General features: G+C 35.3%; 1 protein-coding gene and 1 long non-coding RNA gene across 3 annotated transcripts in view; one reads left to right on the forward strand and one right to left on the reverse strand.

The window, feature by feature from the left end:
• The window catches only part of LOC111505874 (uncharacterized), a 404,328-nt gene that overhangs the window by 101,549 nt on the left and 275,101 nt on the right, over positions 1-27,678 (reverse strand). For both annotated transcript variants that reach the window (XM_074180136.1, XM_074180135.1), the window contains exon 2: positions 26,993-27,122. In XM_074180136.1, coding sequence (XP_074036237.1) covers positions 26,993-27,064 — 72 coding nt within the window. In that variant the 5' untranslated portion in view covers positions 27,065-27,122. The remainder of the gene's footprint in view (positions 1-26,992; positions 27,123-27,678) is intronic.
• LOC111514636 (uncharacterized) lies at positions 4,130-27,125 on the forward strand. Its single transcript, XR_002723399.2, has 2 exons — positions 4,130-4,380; positions 26,838-27,125. It is a non-coding gene; the product is annotated as an uncharacterized lncRNA (long non-coding RNA).

Genomic DNA, 27,678 nt, shown 5'->3' on the forward strand with positions numbered 1-27,678 from the left:
CACATTGAGGTCATGGTTTTTTTCTTAAATGATGAGACACCCTGTAAATCTCGATAGCAGCCATGTTTTTTCTTTAACGTTGGATGACATGTTTTTTTCTTTAATCCGATTTTTCATTCATTATTACTTTTATAATTCAACCGCGTTGCTATCACGCTCTTCCAATTTATCATGTTGAACGCTCTCGGTTATCAACAATGTCGCAACCGAAATCGCAATCTACCAACTATTCGTATTCACTTTCAATATCCCTCGCTAGCGACGAGATTATACTCAATAATAAGGGAGCCCAAGCGGGGATTTCGGAATTGACTAAATCGCGGCAGATTAATATACAGGGGGATACCTTGTACCCGGTTGAGTTCCTCCACCAAATATGAGCCCCATATATAAGGCCGCCTGTGAGGGATAAAGGATGTGATTAGTAAATTACCTGCTAAAAAGTGTAGATTCCAGTAATCTGACAATTTGAGAGTGACGTCAAGAAATGGGAAGGCAGCAAAGTTGTGAAAAAATAACGTCACTTCGACAATCTCGGGCGTAGCTGATTTTTTTTATTCTGAAGAAAATAATTCAAGGATAACGAAAAATATATAATCTGATGATTTCCGCAAGCCGAAATAACATAAATTCGTCGATAAAGTTTAATGCGTGCAGCTGTGTGATACCTATATTTCCCTCTCCGAGTTTCTATTCCTTTATTCTCTATTCACTTTTTCTCTATATATTTATTACTCTCCCACTCCGTCCCCACTCTGAATTCTGTTGCCATGACGCCATCACAGCTGATCACAGAGACTCGTTCGTGATGAAGATGAAGATGATGATCAATTAATTGATTAATTGATGGATGTAGCCGTTACTACGTGGTAGAAAATCATAATGAAGAAAAGAGAAATTATACTTTCTATGTTTTTACCACTTTTATTTGTAACTAATGTTACTGTAGTAAGGACATTCTCAAACTTATACAATATATAAGGACATTTTCAAACTTATACAATATATAAGTTTGAAAATGTCCTTATAGGACCAAACTGCAGAAACGTTAGTTACAAATAAAAGTGGTAAAAAACATGGAAAGTTCCATTTCTATTTTCTTCATCAATTGATTATAAAAAATTAAATTTTTTGAGCATTTTTTAAAAATAATTTTCTTATAAGTACAAGTATTCCACTTAAAAAACATACACTTATTTATTTGTATGTTATTTCCTGATCTTTTCAAATAATTAAGTTCAATGAATTGAAAAAAAAAATTGTTTCTGTCAGATTAAGCGAATCCCTCTAGATAATCTTCAGATTATGAGACAGCACGTCTAAAACATAAAGATGAACCATACATATCTTAATCTGACGCGCTTGAGTATTTCAAAATGGCGAATATTTTTGCACATTGAAATAATGGCCGCGAGTTGACGTCAGATCGAAATCTTCAGATTATTGAATGAGACCTTTTTTTTTGTTGCACATAACACCCCCTTATAAAATCTGACGCGCTCGATAAATATTTTTTGTTTTCACTTCTAACCCTTACGTACAACCACCCACATCATGCAAACGATCAGATTAACATACCAACATCATTAAAAATACGTAGGACATTGATGAAACATGTTTTTCTTCTTATCATCTAAGCTTTGCAACCTAATATGTCTCAATGACGCTCGAATAAATCCCCATTTTGCATCGTGGGCTCCCCTGCTACAAAGGCTACCATACCAAACGTCCCGCGTTCAACTCCCCAAAAACTTTTTTTCAACTAGTCTGCCTTGACGTCACGTCTGTCTCTCTCAATCCGGAGGCAGATGTGGTTGTTTGGGCATCCAATTCCCAAACAACCACATCTGGGCATCCAATTCCCAAACAACCACATCTGCCAAAATATAAATTCTCCATACAGCACTGTTGCTGTTCTACTTCAACTACTGACAACGTGAATTACCCGACACCGTGCCAATCTCCCAGAGCATGAGAGCTTGAGAGCCAAACCCAGTGGATGCGCCAGTAAAACTCTACTAACAACCGAAGGAAAATAAATCATAATTTCTATAATTTCCACAACTGATACCACTCCAACTAACTTCATAACAATATTGAACCCACCCAATTTAACATAAGATTTCAGTAAACAACCGGAACATCAGCAGCATTAACACAATCGCAGCACTAACACAAACACTAACTGCAATCGATACGCTCACCACCCCTTTGGAAGCAAAGGTTATAGAGAAAGAAGCAACTTTTTCATCCAGTCAAGAGTTTTAGGAGCACTGGAGGACATCCTGAATGAGTTCTCGATGGTCATCAGTGGGTAGCCCCATTGCTCAAAGCCCTATCACAATTCAAACCCCTTCCAAGGCCTCATCAGTTCCAAACCTCCACTGAAAACTTACCCTAGCAACTCTTTGTATTCTTGAAGAAATATTTTGTTTATAACTCAATGTTTCGTTTATGAACTAACATAGTATTCACGAACCCAATGAAGCTCTATATACAGTGTGTAAAAGCCAAATGAAATAAATTCATAATTTTGGTTACTGTACATATTTGAGAAAATCCCAAAACACGTCAGATGTAAATCATAATTTGACAGTCTTCAACGTAAAAATGCCACCCCTAACTTCAACCCCCTTCGAATGACAGGTAAAACGCCCAATTCTTTTAATGGGAAGTATAGGTTACCAAAATTCGATAAAATACACTCAAAAACTAAAATGTAATGTAAAACGTAATGAAATGTAGAATACGAAAAAAAACTATGGATGTTAACGAAGTAGATGTTCAATATGTTCACCGCGAACGTCTTGGCAACATTTTAATCTCAAAAAAACTATCTTCTAACATTATTGAAAATATCAAGCGTGACCGATCTAATCGCAAGCGTTATTCGTTCATTTTAATCATTCAAATCTGAAGTTTTAGTTTTGTACACATTGCTCTTTACATATCCCCATAAAAAGAAATCTAATGATGAAAGATCAGGTGATCGCGCTGGCCATTCAATCGATCATCGCTTCCTTATCCACCGATTGAGAAATGTTATGTCGAGGATTTTCCGTTGACCAATAGCGGCAATTTTGCCGATTAGCATGACCGTTAAGAGACAAAGTACACTCATCAGGAAACATAACGTCTTCTAATTGGATGATATTCTTGTCCAACATGTCCATAATTTGCTCACAAAAATTTGTTCTTCTATCAAAATCGTCTTTCATTAGCTCCTGAGTAGGTATCATATTATAAGAATGCATTTTATTTCCTTTCATTCACTATCGATATATGGCTAATATTGAATGTAGTGGATGCCTGTCTACTCGATGTATGTGGCTTTTCCTCAAACTCAAGCATCATATCTAATTTGAGTTCATCACTCTTTGCATTGACAGCTGCTTTTTTTATCTGCCCCATGACCAAGCTCGCGAAACTGCTTCTTTATTTTGCCTATTCTTTCTTGAGATAGCAAGCAAATTAGGAAATTTCTCATGAAATAGGCTGTTGTGTTCGGGTTTTACCTCCATAACCAATAATTTGTAAACCATTTGTCAGACTTGAATTTAACGACCCTCAAACCTAAATTGAAACACTGACAACTAATGTTGTAACATACCAAACAAGTTGACAAAGCGTTTTAAAGTAACGTTGTCATTTTTTTAAAGGATACCATCTAAAAAGGACATTGCTATGGTTTTTGCTTACTTTCTTATTTTCAATACCTCAACATGAAATGAGTTTTGAGTATATTGCAATACGTTTTGAGTGTATTTTATCGAATTTCGGTAACCACATGATTTTAATTCATTTTATTCTAATTGTTGCAACAAATTCGAAAGCGATAACATTTTTGAATAGAGAATGAAGAGACCTTTCGAACGATATATCACAAGCCTATACTTCCCGTTTTTAAAATTGGGGGTTGTACCTGTCATTCGACAAGTCATTTTTCATATATTATTTTATATTCATTCAAATGATTTGCTAGGTTATTATTTCATATTTGTATAATATTGAATGATAATAAGTATCATTACTATAATTTTATTCGTCTTGGGATGATGGTCGCGATCTATTGACAATCTATAATACGATGAAATTTAGTGTCTGTAACGTTCAATATGACATCCACATCCAAATATTTGTCAGACAGTTAATGTTTTGTTTATCTTCCATCCTAATGATCTATTATTCACGTGTTGGAGTTTAGACGTCGATTACTGACTCGGCCAAAGTTTCGTCCAGGATAAATATCAAGAAACTTAAAGACACATAATTCCCCTTTGTAATAGTTCGAAAACTTTAGTGTAGTGTTAAGACCTGGAAGTATGGCCGCTGGAATAAATTACTGGAGGGAGGATATATATTCCTGCATTAGTAATATAGGTATGTTTTCATATTGTTCAAGCTAGAATCGACACTTTGTGATTCTGACATTTCGACTCACGTGAAAGCAAGTCCAAAACATGAATACAATAGAATTTCCTCAAATCGATTTCAGTCTCGAGAGCGTTCACTTAAAACTTTGACTGATTTCACACTAATACTCGTATGTGAAATTGTGCGTCAACTGATAAATGCAATATTTTCATCAATATACCCAAATCAGGTCAGGAATATGGTGAAATATTCAAATATTTCTTCACAGGTAATCATTTCATGAAATCAACCGAAAACATACGAAGTCTGTTCAAAACTAAGGTGATTATTAATTCTTCTCAAGAAATATTTATTCATTCATCAATTTTCATTTTGTCCCTTTCAAAGTGAGCCCCCTTTGGTCAGCGTTATCAATCCTCGAAGCGGTTCTGATATACACGTTTTGGTTTTTATTTCCACACTCATCGCAAAATACCGTTCCCTCATGGATCATATCAATATTGATAACAGGAGCCAAATCTGGCAACTATGGTGGCTGGGACATGATAATGGTGTTTTTTTCGGCCGAAAATTGGCGCTTCTGGGCTCTTCTATTGAAACGATTGGACATTAGTTTCGATGTCATAACTATATACCCATGATTCGTCAACAGTTATGTCCCTTCGAGGCAAATTTTTTGGTCAAGATTCTGCAATTCTGGAATAAACTTCGCTGTCACACGCTTCAACCCCAAAATTTTCGAAAAAAAAAAATTCAATGAGATTCTACGATTCTCCATAACATTTTTCTTCACTTTCTCAACATTTTTATCACGTGTTGATGTACTTGGGGTATTCAGGTCAAACTTCATCATCAACATCTGCTAAATCATCTGTGAAAAACTTGTACCAGTTGTGAACATTTTCCTGACTCAGAGTACAGCCACCGTATGCCACTGTCAATATTTCAAGTAATGATAATAATATAATAATAATATATGTTTATTATCGCATACACTGATATACACTACATAGAGTGCTATGGAAAATAAACAAGATAGTCACAGAAGCCATAGAAATCTATAGCTTGTTCGTGATAAGGATACACTGTAATTAACTGTATAAATACTTAATCTAACAGAGACAGTAGTTTCAGACAGAATACATAGTTATTTTCGTCTGCTCAACAAATGCTTAAGTTAAATTGCTGTTTGAAATAGTTTCATTATTAAAATCTGAAAAAAAAAGGTCTTTTGGTATTCAGAATGAATTTTTTCACTTCTCTTTTAAATATGTGAGAACTGTGTGAGACATTTTTTATTTTTTCTGGTGATATTTGGTATAAGCGTGGTCCGAGATATGTTGCATTTCTTTGTCCTTTGGTTTTGTCGCATCGTGGTGCATTTAAAGAGTTTCCGTTTTTCCTAGTATTGTAGAAGTGGATGATTGGTTTTATTTTGTTTTTTTTTTATCATTACTTGCTCATATAAAAAAGTTGTCTGATATCACATACACTCGCGTCTTTAAATAAGGCAGCAGTTGGGTGAGTTTTTTTTTTCTATTAAATATACTTTTCAGTATCCATTTCTGTATGACATTTAGATTCCTAAGATAACAATCATTCACTCCTTCCCAACCTATCACACCATAGAATAGTTCTTATTGGACAAGTGCGAAGTACAACGTTTTCAAATGTTGAATGCCAAGAAAGTTTTTTTACTTATTGATTTTAGAAAGTGTACCTCTTAACTTTCTGATTATTTCTTCCATATGTAGGTGCCATCGAAAATGTCTATCTAAATAGATACCTAGATATTTTATTGACTCGCCTTCAAGTATGTGATTATTGTTTTCTATATTTAGGGGTCCCATATTAGGTAATGTACTCCAGTATGATGTGAAAAGCAAATATTTGGTTTTTTCAAAATTGATCGAATCATTTTTCGATCTCAATGAAGTCTTTTTCTGTAGACATTTTCAATTGGTTCCATGAAGAGTCGGTATACAGACACCCGTTTCGTCAGCAAAGCTCAAAATTTTACCTTTTGTTGGTATCTGCAATAGTTCATTCAAATACATTGTAAACAGGATTGGTCCTAGAACCGTCACTTGTGGAACACCATAAGTAACAATTTTGGGATAACTCATAATTTCATCGATACTAACTCTCTGTTCTCGATCACATAGATAGCTTTCAAAAATGTCGCAAGCTTTCCCACGTATTCCGCAGTTCTCTAATTTTCTCAGGAGTTTTGTATGATTGACAGTATCAAAAACTTTGGATAAATCAACGAAGATGCATATTGCTGGATTTTTTTGTCAAGAGCTTCGTAAATACAAGTAGTTAGATTTTGTATTGCATCTTCCGTTGATCTTCCCTCCCTGGATCCGTATTGCTGATCAGATATCAATTTGAATTTCCTAGTAAAATTCACTAATCTTATTTTCAGAATTTCCTCTATTACTTTGGCTCGTTTGGGATCAGTGATACAGGCCTATAGTTATTCACTATTGTTTTGTGTTCACTTTTGAAAAGTGGTTTTATTGTTCCAATTTTGAATATTTTGGGAAGGCAGCCTTCTTGTGAACATTCGTTGATTAGGTGAATTAATGGCGTTTTAATTTCATTGACAATCAATTTGAGCGTTTCTGAGCGAATTCCATCATGACCTGGAGATTTCTTCTGTTTTAATTCCGTAATAACTTTGTAAACCTCCTCTTCATTAGTTTCTGATAAATATATTGAATTCTGTAATCTTTGTTCATTGTAATTGTAAATTACCCGATTCTTTAATTTTTAGGGCATATTCTTGACCAAGATTTGCATAGTACTCATTAAAATTATTGCAAATTCCCAAAGTATTTTTTATCACTGAGCCATTCTCTGATTGAATAATCGATATTTTCGTTTCAGGTCTAGATTTATTGCATATCTCATCGACACATTTCCATAGTTCTTTTGAGTTTTAACTGTTATTTATTATTTTCTGAGCATATTTTTTCTTGGCAGCTCTCAATAACCTATTTAATTTATTTTTCAGTGAATTATATTCTTCTTTTTGTGTTTTGCTCCCGGGATATTTCAGTAGAATTTGATAATTTCTGTTTTTTATATTTATGAACTCTGTTAACTCCGGAGTAAACCAGGATTTTTTTACTTTATGTTTTTTCTTAGGTTTAGTTATAGTTGTATTTTTTCTCAAGATATCGTAATTTATTCACAAATTTTGTTGCAGCATTATTGGCATGTTCTGTTGTATACATATTTTCGCAGTTTTCTGATAATAGATCTTGTTTAAGTTTTCCGTAATTAGTGAATTTTTTTGTTTCCTTTCCTTTATCGATCTCTGTTTTATCCAAATCAATTGTTATGGCAATTGTGTAGTGATCGGTTATACTCGTTTTGAAGATACGAGAATTAATTTGCAAGTCACTTTTGACAAAAATGTGGTCTAGACAAGTACCACTATTTGGTATAGTTACTTCATTAATATATGAAATGAATCCCTCTGTGTTCAATATATTGTTATATTCTTCAACTATTTCACTATCAGAAAGGTCTTAGTTCAGTTTGTATATCGAACATATGTTCGATAGAATAGAGAAAAGTATCTTCTGTATAATTCAGTGTTCATATAGAAGTATTTGTTTCGAAAGAATTCTTTTCTTTCGTGTAATTCAATGTTTATATGAAAGTAGCTGTTTCAGGAGGACTTTCTTTCAGTTTGTGTCTGAAAGTTACTTCTTCGCATGATCTACACATCCATGTATAGAGTTACTTATTTTCAAATTGATTAATTCTTCCTTTCTTTGGAAGATTCTCTCATCCATTTTTTTGTATCAGATGGAGTAGTAGAAAGCCAAAAACTTTCTTTCCCAAAAAATTAATCACTCCTAAAAATATAACCCTTTCAAATCAAATGAGTACATTTGTTCTTTGCTTTCTGTAAATAACCAGTAAGTTCGGTAATGAATATTTCGTCAGTATTTTACTTTCTTCTCTTTGTGCCTCAGTTTGATCATGGACAAAGTATATTTTTGTCCCACTAACATTGCTACAATTTCTGAAAATTTCCTGTTTCTTCAAACGAGATACTAGTTCAACTTTAATTGGTTTCTCAGCGGAGCGACCTAAAGGGTAAATATCGTTAACGTCTTGATGATTGATGTTCACTTCCAGTAGGTCGTTGATGGTATTACATATGTTTTCAGGAGTTATTTCGTTGGATTTTTGCTTCAATCCAAATATCAAAAAATTGTTTTTTCTTCCGTTCTTCAATTCATTCTTGCTAGAGAGTATTTCTTTGAGAATCTGTTGCTATATTATTTCTTCATTCACTGACCTTTTCATTTTCAACAGGAAGATTTTGACACCACTATCAGGACTATTGAAAAGTGTTTCAATGAATGCGTACACACCATATTTTATCAAATGTGTTTTATACAAATAACTTTTCACTGTTCAAAGCTAAATTTTTATTCTGTGCTAACTTCAAATTGTCTGCATAAGATAATAAATGAGAAAACTGAACAAGCTGAACGGCCAAAAATGTAAACATATTTTCGAGACGAGTGCACCAGCATAAAAAAAATTCTGAATCAAATTCACGTAGCTTGCTAAATTTGAACATTCACTTTATATTTTGAACAGACCCCGTATATAATCCAAGATCCCAGAGTCTCCAGACTCACGTGATTTCAGCAAAGCTAATAGTTTTATAATGAATAAAGTAATAGGTAGTTGAAAATATATGCATAGTTGCTACCTCAAATGCGCGCCAGATATCAGAGAATCAGTTTTTGACGTCTCGACATGAGCAAGTGCGATTGATTTTGACATTCAAAGGTCAGGTCACTGTTACTAATGAAAGGATATTATCTTCAAAATGTGATATTATCAGTCGTTTTTGACTCGAATGGTTGTGAATGAATTCTGTTTATTGTTAATGTTCGATTTCGAAGCATAAATGTCAGTCATTGTCATTTTCTAACAATTATTTTCATTACTGGCAGTGAGAACATTTTGGAATTTGATGTTGACAAGGGTGAAAAGTGAAAAGGGCCACTTTTGAAACTGTAGGAATGTATACATTCTCGAGTTATTCTGCATGCTACTCCATTTATTATTAACACTATAGGTGCCGTAGGTTATATTATCCATTAGTTATTAAAGATGAATCTGAAAATTATTTGAGTTCACTGTAATTCATCAGGTAATATTCATCACCCTTTAGCATAAAATATTTCAATAGATGAGAAATCTGTTTTTTCATTTCTAAAAACTTTTTATTTCACATTTTAAATTTTTCTACAAAAATGTAGGTATACCTACTGTGATATTCACTATTCAACTTTACTATCACTATATGTCGCGTCTTCGAATACTTAAAAAATAATAAAAATGAAAACAAGAGTGGACTGTATGAATTGTGGCATAAAGCGAACTCACCGAATTCCTAGCACAAATCCCTGCTTCTGAAAGGGCCCTTTCTTGGAGTGTTCTTTCTTCAGCTTCACTGGATTGTACAACAAAACGGGAAGTTAAAATGAGTTACCAAACAGTCGAAGATGACACAGAGTCTAGAGCACACACGGCGAAATAAGTAATTAGTAAAAATAATAGCGATTCACGTAGCGTACTTAGCATGAGATCGTAGGTAGGTCACTATTCATCTATGGTTCTGATAGATAAGCAGACTTCAATCGAGTCTTGAGCATGCGCCCTTAGAAGTCGCTCCATGCCAACAATAATAATAGTAATAAAAACAGAAAATTACAAATAAAGACGCAACATTACCGGCCCCCAAAATGCATATGATTAAATATGCATTTTCCAATTCGAAACAAAATTATAATTTTCTAAAATAAAAAAAAAGCAATATTAATGTCAAAAAAATAAATATATTCAAGTTGAAAGAAAAGAATGAATTTCAATCAATTTGTCTCCTCAATTGGTAGAGGACACAATTTGACCAAAGGTCGTGTTAATGTACCATTTTTTGTTTTGACCACAGCAACACGGGAAATTCCGTCACTACCCGGTTTCAAAGTAGTGATTCGACCTTGTAAGATATTCATTATAGATACACTCTGTATGTACATCGAGAGGTGGTATATTGTTTTTACGGGAATGTTTTTTTTTGTATATATTTTTTATATTGACATTCCAGTCAGTGGGAAATAGAATATGAAAAGTGAAACATCTTGTTTGATTATTCCAGAACAAATATTTATATTAATATTAGTGGTGAATATTCTGAGTTCCATCAAATTATTGAGTTCAGTATATTACAGTGGCGACGAGGAAATCAGTGGTGAATTCTGTCGTTGGTATGGCAGATAAAATAATGCAGTATACCGGTCACATTCAGGAGTTTTTACCTTCAGTGTCGGACTGGTCGATTTATAAAAAACGTTTGCAAAACTATTTTACGGCAAATTCGATCATTGAAGAGGATCGTAAACGTGCCATACTTTTGAGTCTTTTAAATGAAGAGGCTTATAAGTTATTGTATGATATGTGCATTCCTATGGAGCCCGAAAAAAAGTCCTATGCGGAAATATTAAAAATGATGGATGGACATTTTCAGTCAGTAGCATCGGTGTTTTCTTTTCGAGAAAAATTTTTCGAGTCAAGGAAAATTACAAACGAAACCCCAAGAGAATGGGCAGCCCGTTTGCGAAGTTTAGTGTCCAAATGTGAGTTCGGAGGTGCTGTGGAAATTGAAAACGCGTTAGTGAACCGTTTTGTAATAGGTTACGAAAACGGACATGTGAAAGATAGGTTGTTTGAAGAAAAAGCTACGGTGTCATTTTCATCGGTAGTGGAAATTGCTTGTTCAAAAAGTGCTAGTAAGCCATCTTGCTTTAGTGCTGTAAAGAAGGAACCGGAAATTTATTTCAAGGCAACGAAAAATTCCGCGCATGCTCGCCCTTCCACGTCTAAGTCAGCTGGGCCACAAACAGGTGAGGTCAACAGTTCCAGCGGAGGAAGAAAAAAAGTTCAAGCAGCAAGAGGGAGTAAACTTTCCAAATGTACTGTTTGCGGCCGTCGAAATCATGTATCAGATAAGTGTTTTTTTAGAGATTGCTATTGCCATTATTGCAATAAAAAGGGCCATCTAGCCCCATTGTGTCCAAATAAAAAATCTTTGAACAAATCATCGGCCGGGAATAATTTTTTAGAATCAGAAGAATTTTCTTTATTTAATGTCGATGGTAAAACTGATCCAGTACTGGTTGATTTATTCATAGATAATAAAAAATTTACTTTTAATTTAGATACAGGTGCTAGTTATAGCGTAATATCTGAAACATTTTATCAACAAAATTTCATCGGCAAATCCATTCAAAATACAGAAAAAGTATTTAGTCTGTATAATGGTCAAAAAATATTTCCTTTAGGTTTCATAACATGTAATATTACATATAAGGAAAAATTTGCCACTTTGAATTTTTTCATAATAAAAAATGGGGGTCCACCTTTACTGGGGCGCGATTTCTTTAATCTGTTTGATCTATCAGTTTATAATTTAGAAGGAGTAGACCTCCCCAAAGATTTAATTTTTTTATTGAATAAATATAATAATTTATTTTCACCGGGACTGGGTAATTTTAAAAAAGGCAGAATTTCAATCAGATTGAAATCGGAATCTACACCTCCTAAATTTTTCAGAGCACGACCATTGCCATTTGCAATGCGAGAAAAAGTGGAGAAAGAACTAGAACGCTTATTGAGCTTGGGTGTTATACAACCGATTGATTTTTCGGAATGGGGAACACCCATTGTTCCTATTTTGAAAAAAGACGGTTCTGTGCGTCTCTGTGGAGACTTTAAAGTCACTGTTAATCCGTTTATTGAGGTCGATTCTTACCCGTTACCCAAAATAGACGATTTATTTGTTCAGTTACAAGGTGGTGTGCATTTCACTAAACTTGATCTCTCTAATGCATACCAACAAGTTAGTTTGGATGAAAAATCCAGGGAACTCATGACAATTTCTACTCATAAAGGATTGTTCCAGTACAACCGTGCTCCTTTTGGAATAGCGAGTCTTCCGGCAAAATTCCAGAAAATTCTAGAAACACTTCTGCAAGGTCTTAGTGGTGTAGTTTGTTTTTTGGACGATATTTTAGTTACTGGAAAAGACAGACATGAACATTTATTTCATTTAGAATTAGTATTATCCAGACTCCAAGAAGCAGGATTAAAACTTGCTTTAGGCAAATGTCAGTTTTTTAAACCAAAAATTACCTATTTGGGCTATGATATTGATCAAGAAGGTTTACATACATCTGAAACAAAAATTTTTGCTATTCAGAATGCGCCTAGGCCTACCGACCTAACCACATTAAGATCTTTCTTAGGTTTGATAAACTATTATGGCAAGTTTGTCAGAAGTTTGTCAACATTGTTGCATCCATTATATAATCTCTTAAAAGAAAGAACAAAATGGAAGTGGTCGGAGGACTGTGAATCTGCATTCATAAAAGTAAAAAATATTTTGTCTTCGGCACCAGTTTTGGTACATTATCAACAGGAACTACCCTTGCGCCTTATTACGGATGCAAGTGACTATGGGGTGGGAGCATTGATAACACATGTAATGTCTGATGGTGTTGAAAAAGTCATCGCGTATGCTTCAAGAACATTATTAGAAAGGGAAAAAAAAATATTGTACCTTAGAAAAAGAAGCATTAGCGATAATTTTTGGATTATGTAAATTCCATAATTTCCTATGGGGAAGATTTTTTACCTTAGTTATAGACAACAAGCCATTGTCATATATTTTACATCCAAATAAAAGTATACCCCAGTTTGCAGCCAATAGACTGCGCAGGTGGGCACTTTTATTATCGGCTTATCAATATAATATAGAAGTAGTTCAGTCCGAGGAAAACAAGGCGGATGTTTTATCAAGACTTCCTCAAAGCATAGAAGAATCCTCTGTTGAGGAGGTAGAGTTAAATTACGTGACATATTTTTTGGGGAATGAACATTTTCAAATTGACTTTAAGATAGTTTCAGAAGCCACGGCCAAGGATGAAATTTTATCTTTAGTTATTAAAAAAATCAGAGAAGGTGGAATTTGGCAAAATTCAGATGAACGTTTGCGAAGTTATTACAAAATTCGAAACGACTTAAGCATTGAATCAAATTGTTTGTTGTGGAATAATCGTGTAATCATTCCAGCAAGTTTACAGGCAGATGTTTTAAGAAGTCTTCATTTATCCCATATGGGCATCATTAAAATGAAGAGCCTCGCTCGTTCATATTTTTGGTGGCCTGGCCTGGATCACAAAATTGAAGAAATTTGTAAATCTTGCGAAAGTTGCTTAATAAATAAAAAATCTCCCGATAAAGCAAAATTACACCATTGGCCATTTCCTAACAAACCTTGGTCTAGGATCCATCTAGATTTTATGGGACCTTTTCTTGGTAAACAATTCTTAATCATTTTAGATGCTTTTAGTAAATGGATCGAAGTTTTTCCTATGACTTCGATTACTTCGAAATTGACAATTGAAATATTAAGATCTTGTTTTGCCCGTTTTGGACTTCCTAATCAAATAGTAACTGATAATGGTACTACTTTTTGTTCGGTAGAATTTAAAAATTTTCTGTCGAAAAATCAAATTACGCATACCACGAGTCCTCCTTTTCATCCTTCCTCTAACGGAGCGGCGGAAAATGCCGTCAAAACAGTGAAAAATGCACTGAGAAATGCTTTCGGCAAAAATAGGAATATTTGCATTAACTTGGCATTGAACAATTTTTTATTCGATTATCGAACAACTCCGCATTGCACTACCCAAGAGAGTCCGGCGAAAATGTTATTAGGTCGTGATTTGCGAACTCGTTTTGATATCTTGTTACCGAAAGATCAAACAGAGATAAGAAATCGAGTATCAGTGGCACAATATAATCAAAAAATGTATCATAATGGTAAGAGATTTTTGGTGTTCGAACCCGGGAAGAAGTGACAGTGCGGGATTACCGAAAACAAAACTCGAGAGAGTGGATAAAAGCGGAAATTGTAAAGAAAATTGGCAAAACAATATATGTAGTACGTGTGCCAGATTTAGGTAATGTACAGTGGAGACGTCATTTAAACCAAATAAAAAAATTTCATTTTCGTTCGTCTTCAATAACAGAAAATATTAAAAATGAGGAACATAGTTCAAATGACGGACAACCAACTGTTTCTTTAAATAGTGACAATTTAGTTAGCAGTAGACCAAGACGATTAATTAAACCTCCAGATAGATTAACTTATTAATAAATTTTTTTTAATAATAATGAAATACAACTTTTTATTTTTTTTTTAAGGGAGGAGATGTAAGATATTCATTATAGATACACTCTGTATGTACATCGAGAGGTGGTATATTGTTTTTACGGGAATGTTTTTTTTTGTATATATTTTTTATATTGACATTCCAGTCAGTGGGAAATAGAATATGAAAAGTGAAACATCTTGTTTGATTATTCCAGAACAAATATTTATATTAATATTAGTGGTGAATATTCTGAGTTCCATCAAATTATTGAGTTCAGTATATTACAGACCTAAAGTCCACTGGAGTGGGGGCGTAACATCTTTTATCAAAACTAATGTACCCGGTGCAACCGGAGTCATCGGTTTAATCCACTTGCTACGTTGATGTAATGTATGCAAATACTCAATTTTCCATCGACGCCAGAAATCTTGATGGATTCGTTGGAGTAATTGCCAGCGCGATAAACGGTTCAAAGGAGTTGACGTGAGATCGGAGTCAGGAACGGCAGACAGGGGTTCTAAAGTTAAAAAATGGCCGGGAGTTAGAACTGAAATATCATTAGGATCTGAACTTAAAGGTGTTAATGGACGAGAGTTCAATAATGATTCAATTTGAACCAGCACCGTATAAAGTTCTTCATATGTCAGAACCTGTTCTCCGATTGTTTTATTCAAATGACTCTTTACTGATTTGATTCCCGCCTCCCAAATACCTCCGAAGTGCGGTGCTGAAGGGGGGTTGAAGTGAAATTCAATATTCTCAGAGGACGCGGCCTTTTGTAAAAGTTTAAGTTGACTACAAGCTCCAATGAAATTTGTTCCGCAATCACTGCTTATCGAAGAACATCGTCCTCGACGAGCTACAAAACGGCGAAGAGCTGCTAAAAATGCGTCACTCGAAAGATCTGAAGCGAGTTCGATGTGAATCGCCTTTGTAGCGATACATACAAATAGACATATGTATGCCTTGATAGTTTTTGATCCCCTACGTTTATTCATAGTGATAAAAAGTGGACCACCATAATCCACACCAACGTTAGAAAAGGGCTTAATTTGTGAAATGCGTGGTAGAGGAAGATTCCCCATGGGAGGTTGTAATGATACAGGGTGCGTCTTCCAACATGCCATGCATCGAGACAAAATTTTGCGAATTACGCGTTTTGATGCCAAAATCCAATATTGTTGAGATAGTAAGAACTGTACAGTTCGTATACCTGCATGGAAATACTTTTTATGAAAATGTTCAATAATTAAATAAGTTAAATCTGAGTTACTAGGTAAAAGGAGCGGATGTTTCTTATCGTAAGATAGGTTAGAATTTGTTAATCTACCTCCCACTCTGAGAAGTCCCTCATTGTCTATAAATATATTCAATTTTTTGAGCGGCTTCGAAAAATTATGCGATTCAATTTCTTTTGAGAATGCTAGTTGTTGAGTATGTTTAACAAGAAGTTTCGTTGCGTTTTGAAGCTCTTTAGAGGAAAGAGAACCAGATATTTTGCTTCTCGGATTTTTCGAATTGAAAATGAATCGTTGGCAATATGCTAAAATTCGTTGTAATTTTCCGAATGATGATATATCTTTTAATATTTCGCTCAAATAGTGTGATCGATTTACTAATAACAAACCAACTTTGCGTTCCTCTTCATGCGTGGTATACATTTTCAAATCTGACTTGTGCCAATCATTCTGAAAATTTTGCAAAAAAGTGGGTCCTTGAAACCATAGACGATGATTTAGCAACTCAGATGGAAGAAGGCCACGAGATGCTATATCAGCAGGATTCTCGTTCGAATCAACATGATGCCATAATTCAGGCGACACTTTATCCTGAATATATGTGACTCTATTACTCACAAAAGTTTTCCATCTGTGTGGAGAAGCTTTAATCCATGCAAGAGTAATTTCCGAATCTGTCCATGCCCAAATAGAACTGAATTTAAGTTTACCTTGATATACACTAAGGACAAATGACATTAAAGAAGAGAGGAGTACAGCAGCACACAACTCCAGACATGGAATAGATATGCGCTTGAGCGGGGCAATTTTAGATTTCGCACAGACAAAATATAGCTTCGATTTCTGATTTTGTATTTCACGAAAATAAATGACAGCAGCATAACCTTTTTCGGAAGCGTCACAAAAACCATGTAGTTCACATTCTAAATGAATATTGTGTAATAATCTGCGGGGTAATTGAATTCCTGACAGTGAATTCAATTCTTCTTTATAGCGTGACCAATATTGAATAATTCGTTCATTGGGAGTTTCATCCCAGTCCAAACCTGAAACCCATAACTGTTGAATAAGATATTTTGTTGAAAAAGTTATAGGGGCAAGAATTCCCAATGGATCGAATACACGAGCAAGTTCGGACAGTAAATTTCGCTTCGTGCAAGGTCTATTCAATACTTCAACTGAAAATGAAAAGTTATCTTCATAACAATTCCAAAATAATCCTAAAATTTTATGGAGGTTTTCTTGGCATTGATCAAAAGAAATTGGAGATGTGTCTAAATATGATTTGGGTAAATGAGACAGTAAGGAGGGCTCATTGCTCGACCACTTACGTAGATCGAAGCCTCCTTTCTTCAATAGAGTTATCAACTCTTTTTGAAGACGTAAAGCACCTTCAAACGTCGCATGACCTGTTACGATGTCATCAATATAACAATCGGACAACAAAGAAGCAGATGCGAGCGGAAAATTGGCACCATCTTCAGCCACCAATTGCTGAATAGTTTTCAGTGACAGATATGGCGAGGCTGAAATTCCATAAGTAAGGGTGCGCAGTCTATAATCTTGAAGAGGTTCAGATGGCGAGAAACGCCATATAATGCGTTGATAATCTTGATGATCGGGAGTGATTAAAATCATCCTGTACATTTTTTGCACGTCTGCACATAGGGTATATTTATGTATGCGAAAATTTAACAGGATCGTGACAATATCACGTTGTAATTTGGGACCAGTTAATAAATAATCATTGAGTGATAATTCATTTGGATCACGGGCAGACGCATTGAATACTACTCTCAACTTTGTTGTTGAACTTTGAGGTTTAATTACGCAATGGTGCGGTATATAATAACTTTTCATTGGTACTTTGTTTTCCGAAATTAATTCCATGTGATTAAGGTCTAAGTATTCTCGCATAAATGAACAATAATCTTTATATATATGTGGTTGCTTTTGTAAACGTTTTTCAAGGGCTAAAAAACTCCTGATTGCAAGACATCTACTTCGGGAAAATACAGGGGGTGAGTCTCGAAAAGGTAATGAAACAATGAAGCGCCCAGACTGATCCCTTGTAGTTGACATTTTATATAAATCTTCAGCCATCTTATCTTCTAGTGATAAACAGGTTACATCAGGAACAGATTCAAGCTCCCAAAATTTTTTAATATTGTTTTCTAGAGATGTATAATTGATCTTACAAAAAAATGAATTTAGTGAAGGCGAAGCGTCACAGTTGAATTGACCCATTACAACATAACCAAATACTGTTTCCAAAGCGTACGGTTCCCCATTTCCACCCTTCAAATGATTTCCTAACAAAATTTTTGGAAATATATCTGCGCCTAAAAGGAGATCAATTTGACCTGGACAGTTAAAGTTAGGATCTGCCAACTCAATATTGGAGATATGTGGCCATTTTTGAATAGAAATATTGGTGGAGGGAAGTTTTTCACATATTTTTGGTAAAATAACAGCATCAGTTGTAAATACAGGTGAAGTTTTTCTATATGGTTTGATACACAATGTTACCCCACCTGAACTAGTAACAGTTTTAGTTTCACCTAATCCTTGCACAGCCAAAGACAAATGATATTTTGGCAAGCCTAAATTGTTGAAAGCTTTTTGAGTAATGAATGTACTTTGACTTCCTGGGTCTAATAAAGCACGAAAATTGTGATAATTTCCTCGATTACTCAAAATTTCAACGCGTGTTGTTGCTAACATTACCACTGAATTGCGTTTGGTAAATCCACACCCACAGTTGACAGTAGCAACTTCTTGAGCAGCAGGCGTGTTGCCAACAGTAGAATTAGATGTAGATGTTTGGGTTTGAGGCGTTGATGAAGTTGATTTTTCCATCAAACATAACAAGGAATGATGTCTTTTATCACACCACCGACAACAGACATTTGACTTGCAGGTCCGAATATCATGCATATTGCTCAGACAATTAAAACATCGATGTAACGATTTACAAAGATTATAGCGATCTGTAACAGTTTTCTCAAGAAATTTAGGGCAGGTATATAGTAAATGTTTGCTCTGGCAAAGTGGACACTGATTATTTGAAATGCGTTTTTCAGTTTTAGCAAAAAAATGAAGCATTTTTTGAAAAATTACCTTTACCTTTAGAGCGGAAATTCATACTTGACTTATTACTGGTATCTGAACTTTTATTTGATTTTGAAGTGAATGAAAAAGCTGAAGCTTCAATGGCGGTACATTGTTTATCCAAAAAACTATATAAATCCATGTATTTTGGAATAGAGGTAGAACAATGAATTCGCTCAAAATCTCTCATCATTTCTGGATTTATACGCTTAATCAACATTTGAACCAAAATAAAACTCCACTCATCAATAGGAAGACCCATCTTCCTCAACTCGGATAAATTTTCTGAAAAAACATCCAACATATGTCGAAACGAAATTGGATTTTCACAATCAACTTCTGGACAATTTTCTAACTCATTCCAGTGAGCCGTAGCTCTGAATCTTTCATTAGTATATTTCTTCACAAGACTTGCATATGCAGTTGCATAACTGGGTCCTTCTAAAGGATGCATCTTTACTAATGCTAAAGGAGGTCCGTCTAAACACGATACTAAATAATTGATTTTTTCAGAATCATTCAGTGATCCGTTATTATGAACCGTATTGTTGAAAAGATCAATAAACAATGGAAATTCCTTGTAATCACCAGAAAATGTCCTAAGTTCCATTTTAGGTAACCTTATGCGCGAATTATCGGAAATTGAATTCGTATTTTCAACAGTCTGATTCAATTGTAAACTATTTTCAAATAGATCTGCGTATATTGTGCGAATGTCATAATATGATTCTAAAAATGTTTCCTTTGAGGTATTTTCCTGATCCAGCTCAAAGTTTGGATCGCTAGATAAACTAACCAAAATATTATTATGGTGTTTCATGAATTCATCTCTGAGAGTTTCTATCTCAGCATATCTAATTTTGAACAAAGTATGTTGAGATTTATTAGTTTTTGCCCAAATTTGCGATTCCCTGCAAGGAAGAAATTTCGTTAAGTGCGCTAGTCCGCCAAGCCTTGTACCTTTTCAATTTATCTGCCATTATTGAACTCTAAGCCAGTACAAATTGTAAACAATCTGAAGCGAATGCGATAAATGAAGAGAAAAACAAATGCTTTTTTTATAGATTCACTGTTCGTGATAAAGAAACAACTGACACCTGATGTGTTTGTATACTGCGATATCCCCACTACGATCTCTCAACTCTCCTTTGCGCCTGACTGAATGAATGGAATGGAACTGTGAGCGTTATCAAAACAAAAAATTGGATTGATAAAAAAATATATTTTCAAAGTAATCTCGGTTCGAAGGACCAATGTCGCGTCTTCGAATACTTAAAAAATAATAAAAATGAAAACAAGAGTGGACTGTATGAATTGTGGCATAAAGCGAACTCACCGAATTCCTAGCACAAATCCCTGCTTCTGAAAGGGCCCTTTCTTGGAGTGTTCTTTCTTCAGCTTCACTGGATTGTACAACAAAACGGGAAGTTAAAATGAGTTACCAAACAGTCGAAGATGACACAGAGTCTAGAGCACACACGGCGAAATAAGTAATTAGTAAAAATAATAGCGATTCACGTAGCGTACTTAGCATGAGATCGTAGGTAGGTCACTATTCATCTATGGTTCTGATAGATAAGCAGACTTCAATCGAGTCTTGAGCATGCGCCCTTAGAAGTCGCTCCATGCCAACAATAATAATAGTAATAAAAACAGAAAATTACAAATAAAGACGCAACACTATACTTTCTCTCAAACATCGAAATATAGACAATGAAATCAGTATACACATTTTTATGTCCATATATTATGTTGTAAAATATTACATTATTATAACAGTATTTTTAGTATCAATTTGATGTATATCTGAAATAAATAGGTGAGTATTCGAGAAACCGATAACGGTTGCAGAAAGCAACCAAGAGTATGATTTGCGTAATTATGATTTTTCTTACTTTTTCATGCATCAAAATCACCCAGCGATTATCATTCATTGAAGGAGTATCGTAATGTAGATGAAATGGGAATTCAGAGATGAATTACAGATTCTCAAAAGTAAGTCATGTTTGCGGTTATATTCTGTACTTTTTGTTTTGGCATAAGAAAGAAGCAAAGCGTCTGCTAGCTCCACGCTAGAAGGGCCGGCAACTTGGAAATAATTTATTACCGACTTCTTCGTTCTAATTACAGATGGCGGAGGTGCCAGCAAACAACAGCTGACAACAGTACGTGTCTGATATGGTAGAAAGTTGTTGTTTTCAACACTGATTTTTCCCACCCGCTGTGACATTCTTGTCAAACACGTCTGGTGGCTTGTTCCTCTTCTTTCTTGACAGGCGGCACTGCACCCACTTCAGCAGTAGAAGAGCTGACTTTGGGGGATGCGGCTGAGCTACTCTGTCTAGCTGCAAGGGGACCAGTTAGTGAATGCCACAGGCAAATCTGATCCTTATTCAGCTTGCTGGCAGTTTCCATGTAGTATATAAATGTTTGACCTGGCAGTGTAGAGGCCTGATGACCGCCAGGGGTTTCATTACCACCGTTTTCTCCTTGAGGATGCGAACCTGAAGCTCTTCGTGGTATTTTTTGGTGTGGGTCCTCCTCTCATGTAATCTTGCTCCCCGTCCGTGAATACAGCGTTGCCTGTATCTTACACCGCATGTATGTTTGTGGCGTAAAAAGGCGCGCTGCGATCCACTTCTTTATACTTTTCATATTTGTGTGGGTACAGTACTGCCTGAGGGAGATCCTGTTGGCTGACTCGAAATTAAGCCACAGTGTTGTGATTGGCTGATCCCCCTCCTAGCGTTTCTGAACCGAAACCCGGCATTCTTTGCTTCCCGGAACTGCAGGGAGCTTACTCCAGTGTTAATCACTCCGCTAGATGTATGCTGGTTTGGCTGGGGTACTTGTAGAATACTTCGTTTTCTTTCCATTCGAAGGTGAAGTGAAACAACTGGTAACTGGGGATTTCCTCGTCTCTTAATTATGCGTAATAGCTCAACGATTGTAGTTTTGGGTGCCACTTGTATCCTGCAGGGTTACTCAGCTGGAACTCGAGTTAGTGTTAGAGGTGAGTGACAAGTAAAAGTTCACCCCTAGTCAAAAGCCAAACAACTAGCAGGTAGAAGCACGAAAAGTTTTATGATCCAGATAATCAAGTGTTACCACTCCGACCGGTACTGAAAATTTTACCAATAAAGTTCTTACCAGATGGCAAATAATTTAAAAAAATGAGGTTATTTTCTGCCTTGAATCTCAATTTACTGTACTTTAGGTGTATGCAGTCGGTACACTGAATCACACTGACACAGACCGAATATTTCCGAATTGAATTATAACTCATCATTTTAAATTTATTGGAAACGGCCAATTAAATTTCTTCACGTTGGTTTTGTTATTTAAATCGTTCTGTTGCTCAAAACTAACGAAACTGCATGCATTTGTTCGGGCCATCTTCAATTGATTCATGCTATATCTTCAGTTCATAGGGTTGTAACTTACTTATGTCTTCTGCGGTATTTTTTCGTCGATGGCTGTAACTGTAGTGAATAACATTTACTACAGACGTAACGATTTCTATCTGTTTTTCGTTCGAGTAGATTTTCTTCCATCTCTAGCTTTTTTTCCAGTTATTTACATGTTTCAATCAATTCCCTGAGATATTTTTGGTACATCGACTTATCGGAAAATCTTGTTGAACACCCTCTCTAAATCATATGAATTGAGGCCGGCCTCGGCGGCGGTGTGGCTCACATCCAGATTTCCAACGGAGCCGATTAATTTGTATGGTGAATGGTCTTGCAGGTTAGATGGTAAGAGTACGGCTCTGCCGAAATCTCAAAACCTGATTCAGTCCCCAGCTGCGCAGGCACAAAGTATGTTCTCTGCTGTTTCATCATTTTCCAAACAGATTCGACACACACTATCTTCCGACAGTCCGAGATTCTGTATATGATGATTCAAATGACAGTGACCTGTGAGAAGGCCTGTTAGAAATTGTAGTCCAACTATAGTCCAACAACAGTTTGGTATCAAGCTTCGAAGGATGAATAAACGCCTTGGAGTGAGCCAATCCTGGAAGATTCTGCCAGAAGTCCGTAAGTCTTATAGCCATCCAGGTATTCAATATTTGTTTGACAAAGCCTTAGGCGATGGCAATAACAGGTTCTGGTACGGGCACCCTGCTTTGCAAGGGAGTCAGTAGTCTCATTGCCTTCCAAGCCAGTATGGCCAGGAATCCAGATCAGAGACAATATGTCGAGTTTTCCCACCGAGAAGAGTTGCTTTTGTGAATGTGCTACCAATTTAGACGTTGCTCGGTAGGATCCAAGAGATTTAAATGCCGCTTGACTATCTGAGAATATTTTATTGACTTGTGTATGAGGTTTGTTTCTTTCATTCTCTCCGCACACAATTCAATAGTGTGAATTCTCACTTGAAATACAGTCACATAGGTTCCTAGGCAGGTTGATATCTCTGTCCTGGGTTTGCAACTGAAAACACCTGCACCATAACTTGAAGGTGTTTTTGATCCATCTGTGAACCAACAACTATCTGTGTTACCAGGGTACCACGACGTGGATTATTTTCTTCATAGATCACTGAAAACCCTGAATCAAATAAAAAACAAAATTGTGCTTTTTGTAAAATACTTTGGTTCAATTGTACTCTGATACGATTCATTCCTGTGAACAATTTCTCCGTCGTTCACAATGCAAACTTTATGCAGTCGTTACCTGTGATAACCAACTTTGGATCCGTTTTAATCTCCTTCTATCAGATTGTTTCAATAGTTTTGTCCGTTTCAATGAGTCTACAGTAAACATCTATTCAATTCATTAAAAATCAGCGACATTTGATTCAGTGCACTTTTGTACGAGTCAATTAATTTCGTCAGCATAGAAATTGGGTGCTCGGGATTCGATGATGTCGATAAACGTCCTGATGGGCGGAGGTTCTATCGGTGAGAAAGTAATCGAAGTGTTCGAAAACATGGTAGTTCGTTGACGAGAGGTCTGGGGAGTATGGTGGGTAGGGCAGAACTTCAACGCTTGATTTGTTTAATTTTTGGAGCAGGATTGAACCTCTTCTATTGATCAGTGACGGCAGCTGCTGACGCATTTTTTGGTACATTTCCTCGATGTCTTCACACTAGGACTTTGCTATGATGGTTTGGCCAGGTTGCAGGAAGTTATAGTGAATTACACCAGCCATTGACCATCATACACTGACCGTGTATGGTGGTCCTGTTGTCGTAGGAGATCCTATTTTTATCACACGTGACGCTCCGACCCAAAACAGGTTCATTGCGGTTGCGCAATAGCAATGTATCTGTCCACAGAAATTTTATTTCATAAAAAAGTTGAAACCAGAGAACATAATATGTTCAATATTTTCAGAATTTCATTGAGATATCGACAAAAGAATTAGTTAGGAAGTTATGATATCTACAATTAAAATAGTACCCTCAACCAGTTCCCTAAGAATATTTCAATTTTTTTTTGATGAACTGAGTTTACGGTCCTGATTCACTGAATTCTTCTCATTGGCATTATATGAATCATGCATTGAGTTAGGCGTGGCCTACAATATGGTATCAAATTTCTATTTTGAAAACTGGTTGTGGAATGAGTAAAAAATAGAAAAAATATAATGAATGTCTTTCAGTTCGTTAACTGATTGTACGTTTCAAAACAAATCAAATAACTTCTAGAACTATGTCCGCTAACTTTGAAGGAGTTGTCACCGCTTGTTCCGTCAAAAAAATTGAAGAGAAATTCATAAAGATTGTGCATTTGCGTCATTTTTAATAATGTTAGCCATGCTATCATTTTCGAATTCCTCCGTCGTGGTAAATTTTTCATGACGATTTCTTTCTGCAGTAAAAATATTCAACCGATTTTTTTTCTTCTGAACTGAAAGTTATCAGCATGAGATTAATAATAACTGTTTTCAAACCATTTGAAAGAACAATTCGTACAGGCCAGTCTTAACTCCCTACACTGTAGGTTAATGGACTGACACCCATCGGAAAATAACTAAACCCCTGGCTAATACTACGAAGTGTATTGGATTATATTCGACAGGTGTCAGTGCAGGATTCTTCACTGAAGTTATTCCTGCATATGCTGTTGGCAAACAACTCCCGCTATAGATTTTCAATTATTGGTACACATGTTCGAGCTGTTTGGCCACTCGTTAGTACGAGGTAGTGTCTATCATTAACATAAAGTCGATGATTTCCTTGAACAAGGCTGAAGCGGACAACAAACAACATGTTTGTCATCGCCCCATCTACCTGTGAACGAGGTAACCAACCGCATATCCAAAATTTGCCCAATTCCTCCCATAAGGAAAGGAAACTTTCCACATATAGTCAGTGAGCATACTTGTGATCCAATAATTGAAATTCTATTGCGGCAGTTGTATCGCCAACAGCATATGAGGAATAACTTCAGTGAAGAATCCTGCACTGATACCTGTCGGATAATCCAACGCCCTTTGTGGTATTAGCTAGGGAAGTAGTTGTTTTCTGATGGGAGTCTGTCCATTAACCTACAGTATAAGGAGTTGAGACTGGCCTGAACGAATTGTTCAGGCCATACTGCATACTGCAGACACCCGTATACTGGCGCGTGGCACAAATACAACGATTCACACGTGTCACCAATTTCACCAAAGTCGCTTGTGAGTGAAGAAGCATACGTCCTCTTTTATGTAAAGGATGGAACAAAATCGCACCTTTATTTTTTATTAATTTCTTACATAGTGAAATACAAGTTTTATAATTCAATTTCCATTGTAATAGTAATTTAATTCAATATTAATTAACGAGTTGGAAAAAAAAATTATATTTATAATCTATATCCTAATTTTCCAAGTTTCACATATTAACAATGAATGAATTACGTCTAATTGTTAACTCCTTAGACAACAAAAACAATGTTCATGAAATTTTAAATTCCAAAATGCTCAAAGTCATCTTGAAACATGTGTACATATAATGTTGAACCTTGTAAATACTTCTCTTCAAACTTCTAAAATTCCAAATCCGTTAAAAGTTAGTACTATAGTCCCCATTCAAAAGGTAAGCAATACAATCAAGGCCAGTGAATACAGACCTATAAATACATTACCACCAATAAAAAAAATTCTTGAACTAGTTGTTTAAAAGCAGGTACTTGATCATGTTGAAAACTATGACATTTATATATAAAATTCTGAATACCTTATCACCTTCATATTTTTTTGAATTTGTTAGTTTAAATTCAGAAGTGCACAAATATGCCACAAGAAATCATACTAATTTGCATTTATACAGCACAAATAGGAGAAGTGCCATGAATTCTTTATTTTGCGAAGGGTTTGATACATTCAATAAATTACCAAATGAAATTAAAGCTACTCCATCATCATGTATTTTTAAAAACCTTTATTGAAATCCATCCATAATGCTTGATAGAATAATACTTGGTGAGATAATATTAACAAATATAGTATTTGTATGCTGTTTTCTGCTTTTTATCATTGTATTGGAGCTGCACCTATATTGCATTGTATTTTTAATAGCATACCTATACCATTATTTTTCAAACTGAAAATTTTTATTTTCAATTTTGAACTATATTTGCATTTTAAGTTTTTATTATATATAATTATTTTCAATTTCTATGTGATATGTTTAATATAATATTGTGTATCAGGACTACCTATTTCAATAAATATTTTCTTCTTCTTCAAATCTGTTTTTGTTTCTGATTTGATTTATAGCCAGTCTAAATATGCTTACTAATTATATGTGAAAAATAACTGTTTCGCTATAACCAATACTATTACGTACATTACCAATCTCGAAAAATCATTCATCGTTTTGATTTGCTGCAGTCTTTCAACAGCAATTTTTTTCTTGCAGAAATCACCGTGAGTTATGCTGCGTTACCTTCTCACTTGCGACTGGTGTTGAATAGCTAGGAAGTGATTGTTGAGCTGATTGGACATATCGGAATCCATTTAATTATTGCTTCGATTATGACAGAAATGAACTGAGGAGAATATGAAATAACTTACCTCGCAGGTGGCCAGAGCGCACAGTCCAGCCAACACAGCCCAAGTCCACCTGACCATCCGCACTCTGGCCATACTCTCTTCGACCCGCGCCCTTAATGGCTAAGCCATCATCAGTGGTTTTACATGTAATCTGTAAGAAAATTAATATTCAGATAACAGCTGGAAAACAAATATTGTTCATATTGGAGCAATGAACTGAGGACTGAAACATTGGATGAAAATTATTGTCAGTCACGTTCTCGGGTATTCAACTGAGAGAGTTATATTGATTAGAAATTAATTGTCAGTGCATCACTAACCAAAATATTTTCATTAAATCAGCCTTTTAGGTTTTCAAACGTGTTGGTATTACCTTCTGGATGTCAAGTAGACCCGCCAGTAATAATTATATTATTCAACGACTGAAAACCTCATCAATTTTTAACTCATCTCTGAGTAGGAAGAACATTGAATATGGTGGCATGCTCTTTCTGACCACTGCATTGTACGTATAATAAACGGTAGTGTAAAAAAGCACGAAAAAATATAATAATAGAGATTACTGAGAACAGTGTTCATTAAAGGAAGGTAACAAACTCAAATTCATCTCCACAATCAAAAGTTACTTTTTCTGCCTCGTCCATTTTTCAGTACAGAATGTCTGTGATATATTATGTTGATGGTTTGTCCATTTTCGAACAGAACGA

Source organism: Leptinotarsa decemlineata, unplaced genomic scaffold, assembly GCF_025532065.1.
Source record: "Leptinotarsa decemlineata unplaced genomic scaffold, Ldec_3_MD MMD2_tig00026294_RagTag_RagTag, whole genome shotgun sequence".
Classification (NCBI taxonomy): domain Eukaryota; kingdom Metazoa; phylum Arthropoda; class Insecta; order Coleoptera; family Chrysomelidae; genus Leptinotarsa; species Leptinotarsa decemlineata.